The 27,747-nt window shown below is 42.5% G+C and overlaps 1 protein-coding gene across 10 annotated transcripts in view; it reads right to left on the bottom strand.

The window, feature by feature from the left end:
- The window catches only part of sema4ba (sema domain, immunoglobulin domain (Ig), transmembrane domain (TM) and short cytoplasmic domain, (semaphorin) 4Ba), a 314,544-nt gene that overhangs the window by 18,891 nt on the left and 267,906 nt on the right, over nucleotides 1-27,747 (bottom strand). For all 10 annotated transcript variants that reach the window (XM_069911428.1, XM_069911429.1, XM_069911430.1 and 7 more), the window contains 8 exons: nucleotides 22,890-23,050; nucleotides 17,600-17,662; nucleotides 17,419-17,517; nucleotides 17,221-17,332; nucleotides 16,381-16,497; nucleotides 14,769-14,911; nucleotides 7,199-7,380; nucleotides 2,912-3,062 (listed from right to left, as the gene is read on the bottom strand). In XM_069911428.1, coding sequence (XP_069767529.1) covers nucleotides 2,912-3,062; nucleotides 7,199-7,380; nucleotides 14,769-14,911; nucleotides 16,381-16,497; nucleotides 17,221-17,332; nucleotides 17,419-17,517; nucleotides 17,600-17,662; nucleotides 22,890-23,050 — 1,028 coding nt within the window. The remainder of the gene's footprint in view (nucleotides 1-2,911; nucleotides 3,063-7,198; nucleotides 7,381-14,768; nucleotides 14,912-16,380; nucleotides 16,498-17,220; nucleotides 17,333-17,418; nucleotides 17,518-17,599; nucleotides 17,663-22,889; nucleotides 23,051-27,747) is intronic.

Raw genomic sequence — 27,747 nt, 5'->3', positions numbered from 1 at the left:
GGGCCCTTGGAGCTGAAGGCTTCCTCATCATGTCGGAGGTTGGAATCAGGACTAGGGCGCCCGAAGGTTTGAACCGAACTGGAGTCTTGTCCTGCTACAAAGGCTGTGGGAGCACTGGAGGTGAATCCATGGACACCCTGACTCTAAGGGGACTCTCTTTTGCTTCTCTTTCTCTGACTGTAAGGGGTGCCGGGCAATACTAATGGTGAACCTTTGACTGCCTTATGGCAGACTAAAGGCAACTTTGTGCAATATTGAATTTTGGTTTTATTAGATGTCAATAAATAGTATCTGATCTGGTATTAAACAGGATGGCAGGTGAGTGTTGAAATAGTTTAGTTTGGAGACAGCTAAATCAATGAAGATAAAATGAGAATGGTGGAAATTCAGTGCTGGGGTAGCAGATAAAAAGAAGCTATATATGCTGGAATCTTGAGTAAACAATGAAAGGTTGCAGAGACTCAATGAATCCATGGAGGGAAATGGACTGTTTTGGATCAGGGCCCTTTGCAGAGACAATCTTGAGAACGGGCCCACTTCCTTGGGAGTTTGAGGAGGTACGTCTTAGAAAGCCTTGGCAAACTTGTGTGGACGTGCGGTGGGAAGTGTGCTGGCCTGCTGCGTCACGGCATGGTATGGGGGCACCAATATCCCTGAGCGGAGAGCCCTGAGAAAGGTAGTGGACGCAGCCCGAGACATCACTGACATGACCCTCCCCACTATCAAAAACGTGCACATGGGACGCTGCTGTCAGAGACCAGCAGCAATCATCGAGGATCCACACCACCCATTCTTGCTGCTGCCATCAGGAAAGAGCTACAGGCCCACATCTAGGAACAGTTACTACCCCACAACCATGAGATCCTAAACAACAGACTCATTAAGAAACAATTATGGACTCTTAATTTGCCCATTATTTATGACTGAATTTTCATTTTCTGTTTTTGTAGTTTGTTTATATTTCTTCCATTCTCCACATTTTTTTTAGACATACAGCCCACAAGAATGTGCTGCCCAATTACACCCAATTAACCTACATCCCCAGTAGGTTTCGAATGGTGGGAGGAAACTAGAGCACCCACAGGAAACCCACACAGGCACGGGGAAAACATACAAACTCCTTACAGACAGCGCAGGATTCAAATCCGGGTCGCTGGCGCTGTAACAGAGATGCTCTGTTCGAGCCGCCCTACAGTTTTCTTTTGTATGCATTTCTTTCTTCTGGAGTTCAGTTTACAGTTACTGATAATCAGATGTTCTGCCTCGCCTCCAGGTAAATAAAAATCTCAGGGTCATATGTGATTTCATGTATGTACTCTGACAATAAATTTGAACTTTGACCAAAAGCGTTGATTGTCCATTTTTCTACATTAGTGGTTCTCAACTTTTTCCTTTCCACTCACACACCACTTTAAGTAATCCCTACATCATTGGTGCTCTGTGATTAGTAATGGATTAGTAGGTGAGTGGGAAGGGAAGGTTGAGAACCACTGCTCTAGACCCAATTGTTACTGAAATATCTTGCTTGAGAAAAATTGCATTGGCCCATTTCCTTTGGAGTTATGAAACCATGCACATAAAATGTCAATTAGGGACGATTAAAAGTGATTTTTGTACTGATAATAACCACACCAGCAGTGCGAGTATAAGACAGCTTTAATAAACTAATATGTACACTAAGAGGTCTTGTCTCTCTACAAGACGAACCTGGAAGGCTAGACTGTAGCTATGGACTGCTTTATATACAAGGTCACCGGGATGACCCCTGGTGATCTAGTGGTGTAATTACATATCACCACAGTTTTCAAACTTTTTCTTTCCACCCTCATACCACCTTAAACAATCTCTTACTAATTACAGAGCACCCATGGCATAGGGATTACTTAAAGTGGTATGTGAGTGGAAACACAGACCCATGTCTGTGTGGGTTTCCTGTGGGTGCTCTAGTTTCCTCCCAGCTCTACATAGATGCTTCCTGACCCACTGAGTTCTCATTGATTGCCATGGTAGTAGAGTTTAGCTTTGAAGAAAAGGGAAGGGGAGGAGAGGGGAAAGTAGCTGATGAGTTTGTCTTAGTCTTGGCGATGTTCTTCCTACATCTGCCATTGGACGCAGTGGGCTGCAGAGAGAATATTACAATAATTGGACAACTAAAGTGGGTGCACCCTTTGCATTCCATGAGTTTGGAGAGAAATATCCAAAACTCAGTTCATCAGAGCATCCATTGGTCGAAGCCTGTTACCATATTGTGCCAAAGGACAAGCTAAAATTTCACAGGAAATATTGACAAAACAATTTATAAACTAATTGCTGTCCAAATATTGTAACAACAAGGACAGAGACATTCAGGAACTGTAACAATTGCAGGAACTGAATGTATCCAGGGCTCTGGTGAGACAACCCTTGGAATATTTTGTACAGGCCTGTTCTCCCTACCCAAGGAAGGTTATACTTGGGATGGGGGCGTAGGTGATTCACAATAAAAGTTCAGGATATTGGTTACTTGATTGGGCAGGGGTTGGGAGAGTGTATCCTTCAAAAGAGATTAAGTAGACTTAAGTATAGAAAAAGAGGAATGTGCAACACGTTTGTGGGAATTGACAGGATGGAAGCCAAGGATGACAATAATGGTGGGGCTGTCTTGAATCAGGGGTCAAGTTTTCAAAGAAAGGGTTGCCATTGAAGCCAGAGGGATGAATCATATTGAATCGAGGAGCAATTGAAAAAAAGAGGCTGTTTCTATTTTTTCACGTTCTAAGAAACGAGTGTGAACTGGAATTGGCTGCTCTTTGTAAGTAAACAGAGGAATTAGTAAATATTCCAGAACAAAGATTGTAAATGTCAAGAAAGCTTCAATGCAGACATTAAGGAGCAATGTATTGTTCCAAGATTCTGTGCGGGAGATACTTACAGCGCCTGGTCTTGGCTCCAGGGGATTCTGGTTGTAAGGATACCACTGCTGTGTTTCCCAGTTCACCTCCATGTACCTTCCAGCGAAGGCTCTCATGACATCAACCATGGAAAAAACACACACAGCCGAAGATGCTGCACCACCTTTATACCTGAGAGGAGAGCCAGTAGGTCAGCCCAGTGGTCAAGCCTGCATTTCTTTCACCTTACAATCCAAATACAGCTCTTCCAGGTCCTCAGAAATTATTGCATTGAATTAAAACTCCTAATCTAAGAACAGTGTTAAATACAAGTTGCAGCAAACCAGCAAAATAACAGAAAAGAATGACTAGTTTTTCAAAGTGCCAAGAGTCTAAATATTAACATTTCATTTCTCTGTTCCCCCCCCCCCCCAACAACTTGTTTCTTTAAGGTAAGTAACGGCCACCCCACCCCTGCCTTTTCCATGGTTTCATCTACACGCGGTCTGAAAATATTAGATGGTGACGGTAGTGGCGGGGGGGGGGGGGGGGGTGGGGGTGGGAAGAGAGAGAGAGAGAAAAAACATTCACTTTACTTTTATTACAGTATATTGTTATAATTGTACCATTTTATTATTAGTTATTGCTGTTAATCCCTTATTGTGTCTAATTTATAAATTAAACTTCATCATAGATATGTATGTAGAGGAAAAAACATAGTACTCTATATATACACACACACACACACACACACACACACACACACACACACACACACACACATAGGGTTCGATACTATGCATGGTTTCAGGCATCCGTTGGGTGTCTTGGAACATATCCCCAGTTTTGATGGACTCAGTATTACAGGTTCTGTACAATAAACTAGGATGAAAATTGGCTTTAAAGCATTAAATTAATTATTCATTTTAATTGGGTATGGATTCACTTTTAGACTGAGAGGAGGAGGTGAAGTTCTGATAAAGGACGTCAGATCTGAAGTGTTATTTGTTTCTCTGTCCACGATGCTGCTTGTCCTATTGAGTTCTAGCATTTTTGGTTTCGTTTCAGGATTTGAGCATCTGCAGTTCTGTTTATTCCACATCACTGATCCCTTACTCAACATTTACTTGGTGCAGAGCGAGTTGTGTAACAGATCCCAGGCTGCATTCAACTTCTGCTCCTCTTGGAGCATGTGCTGTCCCTGTGATGACGTAATGGGTGGGGGGGTGTGCGTATTATACTGACTGCTTGCTATTGGCTTTGACTGTAGAGATACTCCACCCTACTGGTATATCAGATGGAGGTGCTTTCCCACTGGCCAGTTTAAAGGTGGTTCTAGTCTGTTAATAAAAGCTGTGCAATGGTATAATACTTGACGGGTCCATGTCTATGGCATATCAGTCCCAAAACTTAGTTGACAATTCCATGGATTCTTAGCAATGTTCCCTCTAAGCTGTCTCTACGCCCATGCACGAACAATAAGTGTGCGCATGCACAAAGGAAATGGCTCACACTGCATTGTGTGAGCGTGTGCATGCGTGAGCACAAGCTAAGAGGGAACACTGATCCTTAATGAGGTAATCTTTATAGATCATCATTTCTGGTCATTGGCATCAGATCTGCAGACCCCAGTTGCCCACCCAAAACGCCAATAGCACCTTCATTGCAGAGGCCCTCTGCATTTCTCGTCCAGCCCAACAGGCACAACCCTCAAAGAACTCTGGCCTCTTGTGGATCCCTCACCATTCTCGGCCAACAGTCTGCAACTGCGTCTTCAGTCACATTGGCTGGAGTTCCCTCATCAAACATCTTGCCACAAGTTCCTTCACGGGTGGCAAGGTCAGTGATCGGGACCAGGGTTAGAATCCTGTGGTGTCTGTAAGGAGTTGGTATTTTCTTCCCAGGTCTGCGAGGTTTTCCCCGGGGGCTCTGGTTTCCTCCCGCCATTCAAAAATGCATCGGGGGATGTATGCCAATTGGTGAAATTGGGTGGCACAGGCACGTAGGCTGAAATGGCCTGTAATCATGCTATATATTTAAATTTAAATTTAAAAAAAAAATTCACCTCTTTAAAGATCCCGCTAAAATCACTATACAAATATTTATTAACCTGAACTGCAGATGCTCAACACCTGAAATGAACCTTCATTTTCAAAGGCATGGTAAAGCATGGCATTAGATATATTTAAGACACAGTTAGATAGACCTTTGTATTGTAGGATAATTAAGGGGAAAAGACAGGTGAGTGGAGCTGAGTCCACAGCCACCTCAGCAATGATCATATTAAATGGCTCGATGGATCAGATGACCTACTCCTGCTCCCACTTCTTTTGTAAATGTGTGTGCATTAGATCTCCAATATGTTCCTGCCTTCAGTGCTCAGACCTGGGTTTAATCCTACAATCCAGTGCTGCCTGCTTGAAGTGAGTACATTCCATCCACAACATCTTGGGATTCCCTTCCGGGACCTCAACATCCCTCCCACACCTGAAAGACGTGTGGGCCAGCACATTAAGTGGTCACTGTAAATTTCTTCTGGTATGTCAGTAAGGGGTCGAATCCGAGGGGAGTTGATGAGAATGTGGGAGCATCAAAAATGACTATGATGAGTGCAAGTTGGCAATTGATGGACCTGGTAGGGTGAAGGGCCTGTTTCCACGTACGCTCTCTCTCTCTCTTTGTGCAGCTCGAAGACCACCGTACCACTCCCAGGCCGTTTCCAGCTCACATTACAACCGCGAACAGGAGGAACACAGACCACCAACAACAGGTTTCACATTTTGATTCATGCAACAGAGTGATACTTAATGTTGCAGACGCTTCTTTCTAGTAAAACTGCTTCTTGCAAACCTCAAAATCACTTTATTTACAAAACCATATAATTTCAAAAACCTTGTGCAGAGCTGTGTGGCTTTGCAATCCAGAAGACTGGTGACTCAGTGAGGCTAATTTCTATTTTCAAGTTGACAAACTTAAGCATAACATTTGAAAGTGAGGCTGTTTGGTTCAGGTTGTCTTTTGGAAAATAATCCAAAACAATCTGCCCTGTTTGGGTCTGCTTCAAGAGGTTAAATATTTTTCCTGCAAAAGGTACAGTTTATCTGACTCAACCATCCCATGTGGTCTAACCAGGAGAAACTAATGTCTATGTTGAAAACTGATAGGTTAATGAAACAGAAGGCGGTCATTTGGCTCAGTGAGTCCATGCTGGCTCTCAGCAGAGCAGTGGTCCACGCCTTTGCTTCTTATTCCTGTATCACTCTGTACTCTATTCCTTCTCCCTCAGTTGATGTGCAGTGGATCAAAATATCTTGACCATGATGAGTGAGGGCAAACTGCTGAGGTTCGGCACCAGAAAAAACATCCACTGATCAGAGCACACAAAAGGAATCAGATACATTGGGGCTGGGGGTTGGGTCATGTAGGCAAGCTCACATGGAACATTTGGAGTTGTAAGAGTCGTGGAGCCCAATGATAGGAGGAGGGGTTTGGGGAAAGATCTTGAGCTGGATGGGAGGTAGAACGGTAGGAGGAGATCATGGGGCATGGCCTTGAGGTGGAAAAGAGGGGGTGTGGTGAATCATCAGGGAAGGTTAGTAATTAGGGGAGAGTGGCAGTGGTCTGAGAGCGAAAACACTCAGCAGTTGGGCGGGGGACAGTTGACAGATGGGGGTGGGTGATGGCTCAGGTGGGAAATTTGATGAGTAAGGTGGGCGGGACTGCAGATCAGTGAGTGGAGTGGAATGTGGTGAAGAAGGGCTTTGAGAGGTTGGTTAATGGCTGGATGTTGGTTAATGAGGAATTGGGTATTGGGGCTCCAAGAGGGCTGAGATACCTAAAGAGGACCTTCTTGAGTCAGGACCCCAGATTTAGATTCCACAGGCATGGACACACCCCATTTACCAAAAGCAGAGAGACATGCAGTGCTGAGGCCACCCTTTCAGCCCACTGAGTCCGTGCTGATAATAAACCACCCTTTTCCACTTACCCTACTCGCATCCCATTTTACTCTCCTTAAACCCCTCATCAACTTCATCCGGATTCTGCCCTCAACAACACACAAGGGGAAATTCACCCTTTTGAAGATCAGGATTTTACTGAAAAGAAGGAGTAAATCAGGAGGTAAATGAGAGGCCTGCAGATGCTGGGGTCCAGTGCAGTACACAAAAGTGCCAGAGAAACTCAGCAGGTCAAGCAGTTTTTATCAAAAGTGAAAAGTAGCCGATGTTTGGGTCTGAGCTCTTCAGTAAATTCAGGGTATCCAATCTAACTGGAGAACTGAGAGTAACTGGTTAGAACTGCAGTGAGAATAATACTGTACTACATACCATTGGGAACTAAATACTCCATAAAAGGTTGTGTTTCTCCAATATTCTTTTCCCGGAGACAGAACAAACATGTCCTGAATAACATTAAATGGGAAACCATCATCTGGTAATGAACAGGAGAGCTGGGCTTTAAGGAAAGTCGTCCACCTTTTCTGGAGCACACGCTCTCCTCCGATATCCCCCTGTGGAAAGATTGACAATGAAAGAATGGAAAGGAGATATAACAACAGAATATAACAACTGATCATCGCAACATTGCTTCAGAAAGATTTAGAAACACAATATTCCCAGTTATTTTGCCCACCATCTTAAAAGTAGAAGATATTTGAGCCCTCATTTGCAATCTAACCACACAAAAGATACGTTCTGGTTACATACACCTTGTTTACTTCAGTAACACAAGTCAGGATTAGTTACAGAAGTAACTAGAAGAGAATATATGGGGGAGGGGGTTGGGTAGAGTTTTCTAGATAGCCTCACAGTGCCAGAGACCCAGGTTTAATCCACACCTTGGGTCCTATCATAAAAAGGTAAAACAAAGTCTTAGTAGGTACATTGAACTCAACCATATTCTGATCCATATTATGCGGTTATATGAGGCTGTAAATTAAATTTGTTTACTACTCATTACTGAATCTAAAATGGCCTGCCCCCTATTTTGTTGCTGAAGACCACCCCCAAATGAAGAAGAAATTCTTGACCTTTGTAACAGCAGATAGTCTTCTTATCCAGTAAAAACACAATACTGGAGAAACTCAGCATCTAAGAAGTTCTCCAGCCTTCTTATCTAAATGTGTACGGAAGCTACAATCCCCATTAAAGCCATTTTGGCTTTGTTACACACTGTATTTATAAAGCCTGCCACTTCAAAACAAGTAGCTAGAAAGTTGCACAGGATTCCTATTAATGTCTCAAATGCTTAACTGTTCCTTAGTTCTACTCACAAACTCACTTGCATCTTTTATCATGATGGAAATTTTGTCCTGAATCAATACAATTGCTTATTTTCCTCCTCTCTTTTCCCTACATTTTTTGTGACCTGGTTAATTATTTGTTCCATTCTCTGGAAGATCCACCCAATGGTGAATTTGTCCCTGTAATTCATTGTATGGTTAGTGTAGGGGGCAGCACGGTTGAGCTCAGCAGCGGACCATGTGGGTTTGCAGACGCCGGAGGGGGGAAAGCAGGCGTCAGGCCCATGGCACCAGGAACAGGGGAACACCCTCTGTTGACAAGAAGCAGCCTGCGAGACAACCCGACAGGGAAGGTGACCACGACGAGGGGCTCAGCGGCTGAAGGACCTGCACAGGCTGCTGGTGACCTAAAGGACTCACACCAGTCGGAGATTGGCTCATGGGAACCAAGTACTGGAACTGGGACTCGAGAGGGTGCTGCGGGCAAGTGCTGAAAGCTTCCTGATTATAACGGAGCTTTGGATCTGGAGCTCGGGTTGCTGGGGGAGTGCTGGAGGACTCCATGGGAACTCAACGTCTCTGATGGGACCCCCTTTTTGCTTCTCTTTTTATGGTTAGGGGGACTGGGCAGTAAATCCTTGTTCTCTATTTAATGCTACCAATCCATTGCAAAAAGGTAAAACAAAGTCTTAGTAGGTACATTGAACTCAACCATATTCTGATCCATATTATGCGGCTGTATGAGGCTGTAAATTAAATTTGTTTACTACTCATTACTGAATCTAAAATGGCCTGCCCCCTATTTTGTTGCTGAAGACCACCCCCAAATGAAGAAGAAATTCTTGACCTTTGTAACAGTAGATAGTCTTCTTATCCATAAAAACACAATGCTGGAGAAACTCAGCATCTAAGAAGTTTGTGCAGCTTATGGAAAGCAAAAGGAAATTTTGTGTATATTGCATCTTTTGTAGTATTGCAAGACAATAAAAGGATCTTGATCTTGAAGTGGTGGTGGTACTCCACCGGCCTACTGCAGGGGGTAACCTCTGTACTGAGAGGTTACTAATTGACAAACACATCCACAGAGCCAGGCTGGCGGTTGCTGCAGTAACTCTGTGTGAGACTTCGGAGGCCGGCTCAGGCTTATATCCCAGAGGGTAACTGATACCCAACTGGGTGGGGGCTTGATCCATTCAGGTCAGCTGATTGACAGCCGGCCAGGTGTTGTCCTGTCCCCCACACTCTCCTGGGTCGCCCCCTGCAGTAGGCAGGTGGTGTAACACCACAGAAGTTTCTGACCATTTGTTCCCACCATCATGTGGAATGTTTTAACATCCAGATCAATGCTGCAGCACTTACAAATATCTCCAAGAACATCCCATGTTTCAGGTTAATCTACCACAAGTTGAGTTTTCATTGGAGGATTATATATTTCTTGACTGAAATTCTTTGATGTTTCCTTTTTCTTGGGGTCTATTAACAAAGCCAACATTTTCTGTTTTTTAACATTTCCACCGTTTTCAGCTTTTGACTTTTCAAGGATAAAAAGATTTTCCTTTTTTTAAGATCAGAAAACTCGTATCATGCACATTTATTTGGAGTGATTTAAATACAGGTTGAACCTCTTTAATCTGGGAATGTTGGGACCTGGCCATTGCTGGACCACAGAAAATGCTGGAAAACAGAAATTGACCCCAAACGGAATTGACTCCATCTATGTTTATCAAAGTTTAAAACTGAAAATAATGCTGTTTGGCAGCATGATCAGCACAATGCCTTAACAACACTGGCACAAACTCCTCACAGACAGCGCGGGACTCGAACCCCAGACCCAATCGCTGGTGCTGTAAAGGTCGAATCTGCCACGATCGGGACTGGGGTTCAAGTCCCACGCTGTCTGTGAGTAGTGTGCCCTTACGGCGACAGATTCAAAATGCACCAGATTAGAGAGGTACAATCTGTACCTTCAATAAATGAATGCTACTGCCCACCAGAAGGGGCCAAGAATGAAATTCAGCTTCAACTGAGCACTAAGGAGTTCCCATTTCACATTGGATCCAAAGAACATCACAACTTTTGAAGCTTCTCTGTTGCTCTCTGCCCATTCAACTGCTTACACAGAAAATTAAATGTTTTCACAGACTTAAAATTAGAGCTGTTCTTTGCTTCAACAGCCCACTGTGCAATCTGCTGCTGTTTGTAATTAGTCGGTTTAATCTAAAGGGCCTTTCAGCACATTTGCCCGTATGCCATTTCCAGCCTCCTACTGGGTAAAGCTAGTCTGCATCCATCTCCCCACCTGTCTTTATAAATCTACTTTATCTTTTTGTTTCTCCAGTTATGGAGACTTCATTTACTGTTGGAACAGCAAAATTATACAGGCCAAATCCTATCCCAACAGCTGAATATTTTCTTGAATCGACTCCCACACCTAATTGCTTTTTGTTGGAACTTCCGATTTAAAAAAAATTGTTCCTGTGGTGACAATTTTGAAATGATATAATTAGATTTTCATCAGATTTTTATGAGATAACTGATGCTTGCAATATAATCAGAATAATTTTCAGAAATGTAAACATTTTAATACAAATAAATAGATTAATTAAATTGAAATATATACAATAATGGATATATTAATTAAAAATTGTCTAATGCAAACCTCATGTATCAGCTTTTTGATCATATCTTGGCACTATCCTTAAGGGCTCTCCCTTCCAACAAAGCTAATTTCATGTTCCATTTCTTTCATTCCAAGCTTGATGGCCGGGTCCTATCAGACTTGGGGTGGGTGGTCAGGCACTTTCTCCATCGCCCAATCTCTGCTCTCTCTGGGACGGGCTAGTTTGATACCATTTTTAAAACTTTGCTATTTCAATCTCTAACACCCGGTCACTCTTTTTGGGAATTAAACCACACCAGGATGGGTCTACCATGTTCTGCAGACGTTCCCCCAACTGCTGAGAACTTCGCATCATTTTCGCCCTCAATTTCAGATTGAGCACATCTGCAATATTTTGCTTTTGGCTTCTTTAAAAAGTGTTCAATCTGCATCCAGTGATTGCAGCCAATAATTAGCATTTGAAATATACCACCGGAGTCGCACCACCAGGTTCAGGAACAGCTGCTACCCCTCCATCATCAGACTCCTCAACGACAAACTTGATCAGGGACTCATTTAAGGAGTCTTAATTTTGCACTTCAAGCTTTTTTCCCCTCTCTCTATTGCACAGTTTGTTTATATTTCTGTATTTGTTTACATGTGTATGTTGTGTACAGTTTTCTTCTAGCACTACCGATAAATGGAAATTCTGCCTTGTTTGCAGGAGAAAGGAATCTCAGGGTTGTATTTGATGTCTTGATTGTACTCTAACAATAAATCTGAAATCTGAATCTGAGAACTTGTACACTGGTGCGACACATGTGTTTGAAGATATTGTAAGAATTAGTAACATTTTAGCCATTAATGTCTCCAATTAATGGCTCTCTATGCTTAAAACCGCACATCACTGTAACTCAGCACGAAACGTCGGTTAAGTATTTATACAATGGACACTGGTTGACCTGCTGAGTTTCTCCAGCTTTGTGTGTTTTTACTTCAATTGTGGTGTCTGCAGATTTTCTTATTTTACTTCATCACTGTAACTCTACTATCCAAGGATTTGGATTGTCTTAAACTGTTATACGACATAATTGCTTGTAGTCTGATCCCCACCACTTCACCATCAATAATTTCATCTCCTCAGACTGAACTCCATTCAAACACTATTAGAAGCCAATGGGGATTTGCTTTTATTCACATGCATTGACCTTGGCACTGTCCAACACCTCAGCTCAGAGGTGATTTGCTGGAGTTGTTGGACAGTCTAAAAGCAGCAGTATGAATCTGTCTACATTACATATAGTCTACATCAGCCTTTCTCAATCTTTTTTTAGTTATGCCCCCCCCCCCTCCCTCAACCCTCTTCCTTCAGAAGCAGTCAAGCTTTGGTTTCTGCCATATTTCTCTCCTACCGACTACATACAAAATATAAATATGTTATACAAGGTGAAAAGAAGACAGGCTTTTTCTTAAATATGCTGTGGTCATGTTGAGAATTGCTGTTCTACAGGACACAAAGTATCCTGCATTTTGTTTGTCTGATATAAAGCCAGAGTTTTCTTATAAGCCAAGCCAGAGTAAAGTAGGATCCTTCCCTTAGTACAAGCTCAACAGCAATTTAGTTTGGAAGCCATCCACAGTCTAAGAGATTAAACAGAATTGAATGGGTACTGAAGTCAATAGAACTGGATATTGAAACAGCGTGGAATCCTCAGTCATTACGAAGCCATTTCTGACGAGAGATGAATTTATAGGTAGTCCTATCATACTCTGCTGTTCTCTCTAATTCACTTTGGTGATGAAGGTACCAGAGGAAGTCCCAATATGATCATCTCAATTTGCCAAAGATCTTTGACAAGAGGTATGCACAGCCAATACTGGCATAACTCTGGAGTACATGTATGGAGTACACGGGGTACTCAAGATTCAAGGATGTGCTCAAGACTTCCCTCAACATCACCACTGACCCCTGAGAACTTCGGGCCAAAGTAGTAGTCGTATTCATGGTAGTACTGAGAACCATGAGGCCACCTCTCAAGGAGCATTCACAAGGCACTTCACAACATACACACCTGACTGCCCAAGCAATAACTCTCTGCCCCCATGTGTAGAAAAGACTGGGGTTCCCTCATTAGCACCTCAAAATCTGCAAAGCTGGAGTAGAATCAAGTCATCTTCAACCTCAGGGGACAAGCTACAAATCATAATAAGAGTCCAGGAATGGTCCAATTCCACTGGATATCAGTGAACCAATGGGAATTTTACAGTATCATTTTAACTACATTTCTGATTACTGAACACATCCAAGTAAATGGGATTAGTATAGCCAAGTGTTCTGAACTAACAACCCTTTCAATTCTTTTTGAGACTAAAGGGACTTTGTAGGGACACAGGAACAGCAATGGAAAATCCACCAGACAATGATAAATTCAAAATAATAGTTTTTAATTAAACTATTAACAACACAACATTTCTTACTTATCTCTACATTTTAATCCCCACTATAAACAAATGTAAGAGAGAGTGTGTGCAATTGAAGTCCCACTCTGAAAAGTAAATCTTAAAAAGTTCAGTATCATTTAGTTTTGCTTGAAGGTCTTAAAATTTTCAGTTCAGAAATAATTATAAAGTGCTTTCAAACATTATATTGTCAGGCCTCTTTACTCACAATGTTGTTATCTTCTTCCATTTATAAGTCACAAACCAGACAAAGGTTAAACGAAGCAGCCATACAAAAATAGACAGTATAAATTTGTCCTCTTTTCCAAAGAGACAGCGAAATAGTCTTCCTTATTTCAAAACCCACTGATTCTGTGTTCTCCTTTTCCCAGGAGTAACACGCAACAACATCACCAATTCTGGTCAGTGTAACATAACTCTGTCTTTCACAAGGTTTCAACTCCTATGTCACAGGGTTTTTGATTTTTGTACCCTCCAAACTGAACTCTTCCAAAACTCAACTCACAATGTCTGAATTCAGTAATACATTCCTCCAAATCATGTGACTGTTACATCATCGCTGAGTTGAGTCCCAATTCTATGAAACCACATGACCATCAGTTTTATTTCAACCAAAATTCTGTTTCTTTATCAAAACCATTCCATAACACTAACAACTTCTGACCTCATCTCTGTTCAAGAGGCTAAAGTGGCTTTGATTAAAAACAGATGGCTTCCTTCAGCAGTTCTTGAATAACTAAGACCCACTTGAAATCCATTAGCTCTGTCTGTCCTCAAGAATGAACATTCTTCTCTGAGTACAATGGGGTATCTGTAAATGTGCTGTGACCCACAACTAAGAATACGGATACAGTATTTTAACTCTATAATTTACTTTACTAAGACATTTTTTAACATCTGAGAAATATAGTTTAACATTAAATTATAGATTAGCATAAATCTGTTACGCAAGGACAATTGATAGCATGAACATGGCAGGACAAAAAGCCTGTTTCTATGCTGTACGATTCTGCGTTCTACTGGCGATTTTTAAATATATTGATTTCAAGTTCTCAAAGTCAATTGAGGAAAGTGTTCCAGTTCTTTGGATTACTAGTTTAAACCCTTCCATTCCTGATCCATGTCCTGGACCACTGCTCCACCACATCGTCATATCTAGGTATCAGAAGATCTTTACGTAATTATCACAGGTTAGCAGTTCTTCCAAATATGGTCTTATGGTCTGCAATTCTCAAGGTTTTTACAAGAGCAGAAGGTCAATACATTTTTTTAAAAATTGACCTTCTGCTTGGCATGGTTAGGTTAGTGTAGCGCTTAGTGCAACATTGTTACAGCGTCAATTGCTGCGCTGTCTGTAAGGAGTTTGTGCTTTCTTCCCATGTCTGCATGGGATTTCCCCAGGGGCTGTGGGTGTCTCCAACCCTTCAAAACATATAGGGGGTGTAGGTCAATCAGGTATAATTGGGTAGCACGGACTTGTAGGCTGAAAGGGGCTGTTACAGTGCTTTATGCCTAAATTTTAACTTTATTATACAAAATATATTTTCTACCAATCACCAGAAACAACAAGACGCCCTCCCCTTTAGTGTGAACTCACCTTGCAGATTCGAGCAATCCGTGAAACAATTGTGTTCTCAAAAAAGTCAAATTCTTTGCCAGTTTCGCTGAAGAAGAAATAAATTTTTCCATCATCCCTCCCAGGATTCTCCTGGATAAACTCCGAACCCACAAATGCTGGATCTGTAAGTCACATAGTAAAATTAGCGGCTTTAAAGATTCATTTGCGAGGTACAAAATGGAACAATAATGTTAACATTTAATTAAAGTAACAATCTTAGCTGAAGCACTAAGTTCACCCAAAAGCTAATTCACAGTCATAATTACACAGCATGGAAACAGGCCTTCCAGCCCATCTCATCCATGCCAACCATGGACAAGTCATATCCTTCCAAAATTTTACAATCCATGTACATGCATAAATGTCTTTAAACAGTGCATTTGTGTCCACCTCTACCTTGAGGCTTGCTTGATGGTCGAACAGCAGATATCTAGAATTGTATGGTTTATTTTTGACATCCTGTGGTGTTCTGCACCCTAAAATCTACTGCACACCAAAAGGATCAAGTCAATTGTTTCTGCTTCAATCCAGTGCTGGTCAAGATCTGCATGTATGTGTGAAAATCTGCTCCATTTAACACTATGCTTGACTCAGGAATCAAGCAGAGATGATTAGCAGAGCAAGAATGTGACCTCGAGGGTACTTGCTGTTTTGGTCAGTCACCACTGCTTTTTTAATTCAAGATTCTTTTATTGTTGTGTTATAAAAACAGTGCAATATTGCACAGAATTTGCTTTGGACCGTCGTAAGGCAGACAGATTCGCCATTGGCAGGAATTGCCTGAAGCGCCTCACAGTCAGAGAAAAAGAAGCATGAGAGAGTTCCCCCTTCCCCAGAGTTACTGGATTTGCCTCCAGTGCTCCTGTACACTCCGCAGCCACAGGGACTTCAAGTCCGAACCCTCGGCAACCCGAGCTCCGGGTCCGAACCTCTGACACGAACAGGAAACCTCCAGTGCCCTCGCCGCCCTCTCGCATCCTGGTTCCAATTCATGGTAACCCTTCATCCCGTCTTCTGCCTGGTGCGAATCCCTCGAGCACAGTCGCCCGCAGACCACGTGGGCTCCTCACCTCAGGTCACCAACAGCTGCAGAACCCCTCACTGGTCTGCCACCGTGGTCGCCGTCCCGTGGGTCATTCAAGTCATGGCTGATGTATTGTTACACAATCCCATTCTCCTGCCCATAACCTTTGACACCCTTACTAATCAAGAACATTTCAACCTCCAAATCTACTCAATTACTCAATTGTCTGTGGCAGCGAATTTAGCAAATTCACCACCCTCTGGCTAAAACAAAATCTCCTCATCTCTGTTCTTAAGGGACCTCTTTTTATCCTGTAGCTGTGCCCTCTGGTCCTAGACTCACTCATGACATGATATATTTTCTCCACAATACATTCTATCTACCTATTGTAATATTCAGTAGGTAATTCTATCCCTCGGTACCTCCTTCTCAATACAGAGCCAAGATTTACAATGCTCCAAAATCCCATCGTCTCCTGACCATCTGCACAGCTCTTGAATACCTTTGTGGTGTGGCCTAACTGTTGATTCGCCTCTGTGACCTGCATCGCCACATACTGCAACTTACCTTGGAGCCAATTGAGAGAATTCTCCGTTTTTAAAGGTGGTTTGTTTCCCAGACTTCTGGAAATGATTGGTTCATTGCCTTGAAAGTTGCTGACTGTTCCTGCATACAATTCCTCCTCTGGAGAATGTAAAGACAGATGAATATTAAAAGCGTTCATTTGTATTCGTCAATATTTAATATTCCATGTGATCCATTCAATGTGTAAAACACAGTGATCCATCTACACAGGATCCAATCTGTAGTCATCAACAAGAGATTATCACGTGTTCTGTCATATTACCTGCCATGAACAGAGGTAGATAAAAATTAAAATTTTAAGAACTGCTGTGAGGAAGGGATGCTTAATTCACAATTCAATGCAAGTGTATGGCTGGTATTTTTATGACTGTGGCTTTTGTTCCGGGTTATTCCAATTGGATGCAACGATTTCTCTGCATTGACTATGTTGAATTGTTTTTAAAGTATCTCAGTTTTAACCCCCAATCCCCTGCCCAACATCAGTAAAACACAAAAGTCCGCAGACACGGTGGCTGAAGTAAAAACACAATGCTGGAGAAACTCAGCAGGTCAAACAGTGTCCTTTATATATCCAAGATAAAGATACATAACCAAAGGTCCGGGATTGAGCCCTTCATCAAGGTATGGACTAAACTTGAGGTGGAGGAAGTCCAACAGAGAGAACTGGGAATGGAGAGGTTATTCTTGAAGCAGAGTGATCATTTTTCTCTACTGGGGATAGAATACATACTCTGGGCTCCCAACCCTGTACAGATTACAGGCAGATACGAGTTGTGCAATAACACATTGAGTAACAACAACTTAAAACCTACTTCTACTTACCAACCATAATTGCAGTCGACTTGTAGGTCGGATCAAAAGGACACCGGCCTTTTCCATCCTCAGTTAGAAGATTACCATGGGGTCCTTTTGCAAAAGAGAAGTCTGCGATTGCCTACAAGGAAAGGATAATGCATAACCCTTTCTACAATGAGATGGTGATACTTTGTCTCTCGATATCGTAACAATGTCAGCACTTACAATGTAGGCGCAAGTGGGGCTGAATGCATAAGTCCCACAGACATAGATGTGAGTGTTATTCAACTGTAGGAGGATCTTGATGTAATTGAAGCAGTCGCTCTGCAAATGCACAAATATCACATTTATTGCTAATGGACTCAGTTACATCTGAAGAGTTTACTTTCACAGCAAAAGTGCTTACTGAGAGGCTCTTCCCCTTAAAGTGGCATTCTTTCCTCTTCTGCTGTGGGGTTTCCCAGATCACCTGCAAAGGGAACATGAATACAGATAACTATAATTTCAGATAGGATTTCATGTACATTATAAAGAGCTTCTGTGCAATTAACCAGCCTTGGACTCAGTCAAGGACAAGGAATCATAATGCCTGATCACAGTAGCATGACCACAATAAGACAGAAGTTTTCTGGTACGAGGCTTCAGATGTGGAGGATGTCAGGCACTTACCTATTACTGAGGGGGAGCGTTGGATGTGGAGGCTGGTGGGGTGGTAGGTGAAGACGAGATTTTTTTTTAACCTGTTGCTTTTACCTTTTACTGAGGGCTGGAGGAAATGATGCAGCTCAATACCTAGTTAGACGAACTCCATCTACTTGTGGGCACAAAGGCTTCGGAGGTCCTCTTAACTGTTGAGAATACCTGAACAAATAGTCTGGCCCAACAAAAGCTTCCTGCCCCCCCCCCAACGAATCTCTCTCAGCCAACCAAGCAAGGCTTCGTAGGTTACTCACCAACAGGGTGCAAATATGTCATGAACATTACGCATCACCACTGCTGAACCCTGCCTTCTGTAATCGAATATAGTTCCGTCAAGGGGAGGTCTGAGTGAATGTGGGGTCTTGATTAGGGGTTAGTATAAACCAATGACCATTTTCTCCCTTTTCATCACCTGCTCTCATTAGTTGTTGGAGTGCCCACAATTCCCCCCCCGTGTCTGGGACCCCGCAGAAATAAGTGCCATAACGTAGCCAACCTAAAATAATTTCAGTTAACGTTCAACAGCAATTTTTTTTGATAACTTATTCTTAAATTATTGAAAATTCTCTTTTTTAAAATGTTCACTTACAATTAACAGATTAAAAGAGAACAGTATTATGATAAATTAAAGAATTCATGAAGTACCCGCTGTGCAAAGAATCTCCCATTCCAACATCAAATATTCAGAAATCGGGAGGAAGTCACGTGATGGAGTAGTGGCCGGACGGTGAACTCCAGCCCTCTCCAGAAAAGTCGGGAAAAACAAAGGAAAACACAAAGGCACAGAAATAAAAGTTACAGAAAAGTGAGTATAAAGGTGGAAAGAAGATGGCGACAAAAAAAGAAAAATCGAAAGCAACGGTAAGAAGAGAGGAAGAGAAGACAAAGGAGGAAAAAGGTGAAGGCCTTACCTGTCCGAAGAGGCCCGCTGCGGAGAGAGAAACCCGCTCCCTCAGGTCGGTAAATAATGGACTACAAAAATGGCTCGCAGAGCCGAGTAAAAGTGCGCAACCGCGCATGCGCGATACTTCGCGTATGCGCGATGCGAATGAAAAAAAACACACCGACGGGAGGGGGGACCAGCTGGGGAGTCGATCTCCACAGCCGGCAACGACAGCTGCAGAACACCTGCAGCAAGAAGAGACCACAGAAGACAATAGAAACAAGAAAGAAGAGGAGGAAAGGGCACCAAAGAAACAACAGATGGCCAACCCAGAGGAAGAAGAAGAGGAAGAGGAAGAGTACAGTGAAATAGAAGAAGAAAAGAAAGGCAAGGTAAAGGATATACTTGCTCTTATTAAAGGATACATGGAGTCATTTAAAGAATGGCAAACACAGGAATTTAAGGATTTAAGAAAAAGAATAAACAACACAGAAGAGAAAATAAATAAAATGGAGATGACCTTAACAGAAATGGGAAAGAAAATGGACAAGATGGAAGAGCGGGCAGTAGGAGCAGAAATGGAGGTAGAAGACTTAAAAAAGAAATTGGAGAAATCTAATAAAAAAACTAAAGAGACACAAGAACTACTAGCTCAAAAAATAGATACAATGGAAAATTGTAACAGAAGAAATAACATAAAGATAGTGGGCCTTAAGGAAGATGAAGAAGGCAAGAATATGAGGGAGTTTATAAAAGAGTGGATCCCTAAGACCCTAGGATGTCCAGAACTACAGCAAGAAATGGAAATAGAAAGGGCACATAGAGTATTGGCCTCTAAACCACAACCACAACAAAAACCAAGATCTATTGTAGTAAAATTCGTAAGATATACTACAAGAGAAAAGGTACTGGAGAAGACAATGGAAAAAGTAAGAGAGGGCAACAAACCACTGGAGTATAAAGGGCAAAAAATCATCATTTATCCAGATATAAGTTTTGAACTCCTAAAGAAGAGAAAAGAGTTCAATATAGCAAAGGCGATTTTATGGAAGAAAGGGTATAAATTTATACTAAAGCATCCAGCGGTATTGAAAATATTTATTCCAGGACAACAAAACAGACTATTCTCGGATCCAGAAGAAGCACGAAAATTTGCAGAACAATTACAAAAATAGACTGAGGGATGAAGACGGGTAATGAGAGTTAAAATGATCATGATTGATATGTATGCGGGTAAAGAGGTATAAGAGTGAATAGAGACAATGAGCATACATGAATGTATCTGTACTTAGAGGAAAATATAGATAGTATAGACAAGAATTAATAAGGGAAGGTAATGGAATAGAGAGAATAAGGAGGGAATTAAAAGAGTGACCTTTGTGACATATGAAAAGTGAAATCTTTTCTGGGGGAGGCGGGGTGGGGGGAAATAGCGGTCACTGCAAAATCAGTTGACGCTTGCGAGTGGATTCGCAAATCCAAATGGAGAGGGGAGATGTGGTTGTCCGACAAGGGATAAAGGACAACTCAGGAGGTGAAGGGGAGATTGGGGATAAATAAGATAGAAATAGGAGAATAAGGAAAATGTTGGATGTTGTAGGAATGTTGTCTTATAAAGAGTTGAAAATAAGAAAACAGAAATGGAAAAGGAGGAAAGGTAATGATGGAAAAACGGAAAGAGAAGATAAACAAAATATAAAAGGGCTACGCTGAACTATATGTCTTTAAATATTAATGGAATACATAACCAAATTAAAAGGAAGAAACTACTAAATTTAAATGAATAAATGTATTCAATTAGAAAAAATAACATATAGGTTAAGAAATAATATTGAAATATTCGAACAAGTATAGGAGCCTTACATTAAATCTTCTTTGGCTTGGCTTCGTGGACGAAGATTTATGGAGGGGGTAAAAAGTCCACGTCAGCTGCAGGCTCGTTTGTGGCTGACAAGTCCGATGCGGGACAGGCAGACACGATTGCAGCGGTTGCAGGGGAAAATTGGTTGGTTGGGGTTGGGTGTTGGGTTTTTCCTCCTTTGCCTTTTGTCAGTGAGGTGGGCTCTGCGGTCTTCTTCAAAGGAGGTTGCTGCCCGCCAAACTGTGAGGCGCCAAGATGCACGGTTTGAGGCGTTATCAGCCCACTGGCGGTGGTCAATGTGGCAGGCACCAAGAGATTAGCGAATACAATAGCGAAAACCTACCGGGGACAAACATTACCTAAGTTGATGGAAGGAGAAGGAAAGAAAAGAATGGACTCAGTAGAATTTCTGGTGTAATTTTGTTGAATGACAACATTGTCTGACTGGCTTAATGCAACCTAGATTGTATACCTAAAATGGATGAGGGGGGGGGTGGCTTGGGAGGAGGGGGGGGAGAAAAAGTCACTGTATATGTGTGAAAAAGAAATAGTGTATATCATGGCTAATGTGATTTATGGTGTAAAAAATAAAAAAATTATAAAAAAAAATATTCAGAAATCGAGAATTTGGACAGGGAGCCCCAAAGATATTTTAATCCATCCTATGTTGTATTTTATTTAATGTTAAGAAGTAATAAGAGGCTTTTACTCAGAGTAGTAGAATTTGGTGAATTATTTGCAAACTATTTCCATCACGATGACAAAACTCTACCTGGCAAAACTCTGACAATTCTCTATCCCACATTTTGGGAATCCTGATGTTTTGGGATCTGACTCATTAAATTAAATTAAATTTTAAATTAGACATACAGCACTGATTCAGGCCAATTCGGCCCTGCGAGTCCGTGCCGCCCCATTAACCTACACCCCGGTACTTTTGTTTTGAAGGGTGGACTCCACAGAGAAAACCCACGCAGATACGGGGAGAACATGCAAACTCCTTAAAGAGAGCACGGGATTCGAACCAATTGCTGGGGCCATGAAGGCATTGCACTAACCGCCATACCAACCGTGAAATTTTTAAATTTAGATGTAGAGCATGGTAACAGGACCTTCCAACCCATGAGTCCGTGTCGCCCAATTACACCCAATTGACCTACAACCCCATACGTTTTGAAGGGCGGGAGGAAAATGTAGCACCCAGAAAGAGGAGCCCACACAGACACGGGGGAAATGTGCAAACTCCTTCCAGATGGGATAGTACTGGATTCGAACCCTGGCCACTAGCAGGGTAACAGTGCTGTGCTAACCACTTCACTAACTGTGCTGCCCTGCTACACTACACCAACTCACCAAGTCCACCTGGAAATTCATTGCACGACAGTGTAATGTTTATTTATTATACATCACATTCCATCTAGAGTAGTGAATTAAAAATGTTGGGCAAGTGAGGGGTGGGTTTTAATATTTGACCGTCCGGAAAACCTGCCAGTCTGCCACCATCTGAGGGTAATGAATAATTGGAGTTTGACTTTGAATGTTCCTGATTAGTATTTTTTTGGAAACCAGGTTACAATTAGTGCAAAAGATGTACACCACATTCACCACTGCAGTGAAAATAATGTGGGTTAATATTCAGAAGCTGAGTGAAATCAGCCATGGGATTTATTCAAATTGCAGCAAAATGTGTCTGTGAAATTTAGATGATAATGCAGGATTGTTAACCAACCACACTTCGCTTATTGAGTGCATCCAGACATCCAGCTAACCTCAAAAGCAATTGGATCTAGTCTGTCAGGTCTGAGTTGAGTCACTCGAGAATACCCTTCAAATTGGGACGCAACACAGATTAGAATCCAGGTCCTTTTGGGATTCTGCATCCGTGTTGGTTCTGTAATCATGAAGCAGTCACCCTGTCAATCATTCTCCATGCCGGAGGGCATCTGATGATCGGAAGAGGTGAAGAGTAATTTGATGAAGTGATGCGACTGAATAATATTCTTGTGGCCCGGTGCCCCACATCTGGGATGAGCAGGTCTGACAGCTGACAGAGCATTCCAATTGAGAGGAATTTTGACAGGCGTAAATCAAGCTCCCAGCAGATTTGGGTCTGCAGTCAAAGGATCCCTTTGCTTCAGAGAATGGTACCAATTCTCCAAAAAAAATGAAAATAAGCAAAGAAAAACAGTTCTAATGGAGAGACATAATCATTGCTTGCCACAACAACATTCTTTCATCTACAGACCAACGTACCTCATTTCTGAATCTGTTGGGAGCAATATCCAAAACATCCAAGGAGAAAATAGCATCTCTTGCTCCAACGTAAAGAGCTTGTCGCTCAACATCCAGCAGGAGCTTTGTATAGTTACGAACTCCATCCCTGTAGAAGTGTTTGACAACCCTGTCTGTGTCATCTAAGAAAGAATAAACACATGGGTAAGAGCAGCACTCACAAACGTTCCCTTACCTTCTGCACACCACTGATAACAAAGCCACGGACCACCACACCAGTGGGGCGTAGGAGAGGGGGCTGGAGAGCTCAAGGAGATTTTTGGCTTGTTTAGATGGATTTTGATTTTGGAGAATTTAAATTTTATTGCTGTCAAATTTACATTATTTGGCATATTACTTGCCTATTGTATCACTAACATTTATCTCCGCTGCAGACAGGGCAGGGCAAGCTGTTAATTTTTAATTGAGATGTACAGCATGGTAACTGGCCATTTCGGCCCACAAGCACATACTGGAGATTTAGGTTAATTGGGCGGCACAGACTCATGGGGCCGAAATGGCCTGTTACTGTGCTGAATATTTGAATTAAATGCTAAAAGATTGGCCATCCCCAACCTAGCAAAAACCCATAGACCTCCAGTGGTCCACAATCTGCAGGTGGTGAAGCTCAGGGTTTGAGGAAACAATAGGACCCATTCCAGTGAATGACAATATGCAACCAAGAGCAGCCTCTCATGACAAAGTTTGCGCTATGGCCTGGTTTGGAAACTCAAATGGCCAAGGAGCGCAGGAGACCGCAGACACGGTTAAATCCATAGACTTTGTGAGGGGGTTTTAATGCAATGCTGGTATATATAAAAATAAACATGGTTATAAAAACAAATACTTTCATTGATAACGTCCTTGAGTGGAAGATGCAATTTTTTTTTACACTGAATACCAGTTTATAACGCTCTGATCTTTTTGCCAGTGGCAAATCTCAGTGATATTAAGCAGAATATTGCAGTAAAACATCTCAAAATTAGCCACTTCCTTCCAGAATGTTCTTTCATACTTGAATAATGCAGCAGTCCTTTTTCACAGAAGGTTTCTGCTTTCTGTATAACAAAAAGCAGCAGCTGCTGACAATATCTGGAATGTATTCCCAAAAACACAAAGGCAAGACTCATCAAATGTTTAACTTTCACTCCAAGGAAGAAACTTGGCTCACAGACAGAGAGAAGTGCCATGATTATATTAGCCGTGGTCTCTCTGTAGGAAACACACACCCGCCCACCCACCCAGTCAGTCAATATTTCAGATGCAAGCTTAATGCCATCTTCATCCAGCACCCCAGGGCAGAACTTGAAAACATTTCAATTTCAAGCGTTTCCACGAGTGTCCACTTTCTTCTCTGCATCAAGGAGACCTGCTCGCCGGCCCTGAGCTCTGGGATCCCTCAGGTGGAAATCACACAGCTTTACATCAGTTCGTTGTGGGAAAGCATTTCAATTCTGACCGCCGTCCTCAAACCAATACTTCTGCCCAGTTACAGTGCCCGAATTTACCCTTCAGCTACCTGGTACATGTTGGCAGCTCCAGTGCCCATCAGTGAAGACCATAAGACATAGGCTATTTAGCTCATCGAATCTGCTCTGCCATTCAGTCACGTCAGTACATTTATTCTCATCAGACCTGTTCTGGTAAACCATGTAGGCAAGATGATTTCTACAACTGTTTCTGAAGCACATTAAACTGTCATTACACAGTTTTGCTACTGTTATATCTAATCTGTTTCATCTGTATCTTTCCTCCAAATCTTGTGGTCATTTGTTCGGCTACTGAAAGGGATGCCAGCTTTACAGAAACACATTCGCTAATTGCTTTGTGTTGAATGTAAAGGTCTCAGGTTTGAATCAGGTAAGAGCTGGAACAAGGTCGATCTCTTTATTCTTTCCATAATTGCTGCGGATAACATGGCAGTTTTAAAGCATTATTACCCAATCACATTTTAGCCACATGTTCAGGTGTCTGAGGGAATGTTGTTTCAAAAGGTGGCTTCATGTCAAGCCTGCCCCTCGAGGCCGGCTAAATTCATGGAGAAAAACTCAAACTTACCCTTTCGGGGAAGCAGCCCTAAAAGGCTGCTCTTGCTTTCAAGAAGAGCGCTACCTCGTAGTGTCCTCCAGAGACGATGGAGGCGGGGTGACTGGTGCCGTAGCGCCACCCGCCGTCATTCACATGAGCCATGTGAAAAGAGCCCTATAGTGGAGAATGGTGACCCCCCCCACCCACCCCAGACCAGGTAGAAAAGTTGTTTGAGATGTTTGTAGCCAGAGAAATCCTGCGCGGTTTTGGGGTTTTAAACATCCCGCTCTCGTGTCTCAGGCTGGCGTCATCAGCCCACCCATAGCCAGTGGCTGTACATTCATGATGCGTGGCAGAGAGCTGTGCTCCACCACTGATACTACCTCGGAGAGGGATTGGAGTCGGTGCCTTGGAGCTGGTCGGCGAGCATTCGTGAAGGTAAGTTTTCCAACGTGAGGGCAGAGAATCTCTGCCTTTCCATTTGGATTTTATTTCTGCTTTATGAAAGGGCCTAAACAAGTCATTGCCAATAAATACATGAAGGCTCCATCTCTCTGATCTGAGACGTCGTGCCAGGCTAACGTCCATAAGAGGGAACTAGTCCTCCTTCAACATTTGAGCCCGCGCTCTGCAGTGCAAAAGAAGTACCAGAGATCAGTTGCCACTACAGCTGACATTCCTACCACTGCACCTCCTCCACAAATGCACCTCCCTCCACCCCCCCCCCCACTGCACCTCCCCCTCCACTGCTGGCCTCACCACCAAGTCCAGAAGTTGTCCCAGATTAGAGTGAGCATGGAGATTGGCTGCACTTCCCATCTGGACCCCAATTCTAAAGGGCTCTCCTTCATTAAAAAAGTAAGTTGAGTTGAAGATTTATTTCATTTCAGAGTCTTGGCATGCCAGCCTGCTCAGTCCTTGTCGACATTCGACCACTATTTTCACACTAAAGCTAACCCATTTATTTTCCTCATGTTCCTTCCCAAATTCTACTTCTCACAGGGGCAATTTACAGCAGCCAACTAAATGACCAAGCACCTGGAGGAAACCCACAGGGTCACAGGGAGACCATGCAAACTCTACACAGACAGCAAGTGAGGCAAGGACTTACCCCAGGTTATTCATCTGTGAGCTACATCAGTGCGCTCATTCACAATCAGACCACACAGAGAGAAAAAACATCTACATTGAACTTCCTAGTTAAATGGCAGGTTTGGCTAAATGACAAAAAGTGCTAGAGAAACTCAGCAGGTCACACAACATCCATGGAAAGCAAAAAAAAAAACAGTTGATGGTTCGGGCCTGAGCCCTTCTTCAGGACAACTGAAAAATCAGGTAGATGCCCAAATAAGAAGGTCAGCGAATGAGGGGGAGGAGCACAGGCTGATAAGTTATAGGTGGATATTGGTGGGAGGGGAAGAGAAGGGAGCTGAGAGGTGCAAGGGTGATGGGGCAGACAGTAGAGAAAGACAGAAGGAAAGGGAAAGGGGGTGGGAAGCTAAAGGAAGAGAGACAGAACAATGAGGGAGCGTGGTTGAAATTGAAAGTCAATATCGATGGCACCTGGTTGGAGGCAGAATATAAGGTGTTGTTTCTCCAATTTATGAGTAGCCTCCACTTGGCAGTACATGAGGCCATGGGCCAACATGTCACTGTGGCAATGGGGTATGGAATTGAAGTGGATGGCCACTGGAAGCTTATTGTTCTTGCAACAGAGTGAAGGTGATCAATGAAGTGATCTCCCCCCCTCCCCCCCAATCTGCATCCAGCGTTTCTTCCTCTGCAGAACACTGGACCCCAGAGTTCTTGCTTGCCACTGCAGTCCTCCCTTCACAAATCAGAAAGAACATCATCTGTGGCCCAATGCTTTCCTTTAAAGGGAATGCATTAGTAATTGGGTAGCAAGTGATGGAGAGGTTTGAGAACCAGCGAGGATATATTCATGACTTGTTGAAATTGAAATCAAAATACAGTAAAAGTCCAAAACTCCAGATGCCAGAAATCTGGACCATCCTAGAATCTGGACTCTCAAACTTTTAAAAAAATTATCAGGCTTTTGACTGAGAGCATCAGCCCCACAGATGCTTAGTGGCAACAAATGACCACACTTAATTCAGGTAATCGTATCACAAAGAAGTTAATTTGTTGACTGTATTTTACTTTTACAATGGTCATTTTTAAACATAATTTCAAGCATTTATTTTTGTAGTGAAAAAAATTGTTTACATTTTTGTCAAGTGTTGATTTTATTTTTCTTTAAAACTGCTCATTCGGATAAATGAAGCGTGTTGTACTTGCTAATGAATAAACCATAAAAATTTACTTGTTCATCTCTTCTTGATTTCTCCTTAAATTTGAATTTGAATTTTAACAGAGGTGTGTGTGTGTGTGTGTGTGTGTGTGTGTGTGTGTGTGTGTGTGTGTGTGTGTGTGTGTGTGTGTGTGTGTGTGTGTGTGTGTGTGTGTGTATGTGTGTGTGTGTGTGTGTGTGTGTGTGTGTGTGTGTGCGCTCGTTCTTCAATGGTTTATGTAATAAGGACACTCACTGATGTACATAATTAAAATCCAAGCTTCAGTTGAACTTGCGTTAAGCCATCTCAGTGAGGGACAGCAAAATTTGCAGCCAACTGCTGCTTGCTGCATTTAAGATCCCTGGTTGGGTGAACACAGGTGTAGCCAGTAACACTGCTGGAAATCTGTGTTGGAGAGAGTGTAAAACTCACTTGCACCCAGGTGGCAAATGAGATCATTCAATTGATGCCAGATCATCGCCAGAACTTTCAAACGAGTCCCATTCCCCCATTCTTTCCCA

Source organism: Narcine bancroftii, chromosome 14 (genome assembly GCF_036971445.1).
Source record: "Narcine bancroftii isolate sNarBan1 chromosome 14, sNarBan1.hap1, whole genome shotgun sequence".
Classification (NCBI taxonomy): domain Eukaryota; kingdom Metazoa; phylum Chordata; class Chondrichthyes; order Torpediniformes; family Narcinidae; genus Narcine; species Narcine bancroftii.
This window is presented reverse-complemented; position numbering and strand designations above follow the sequence as displayed.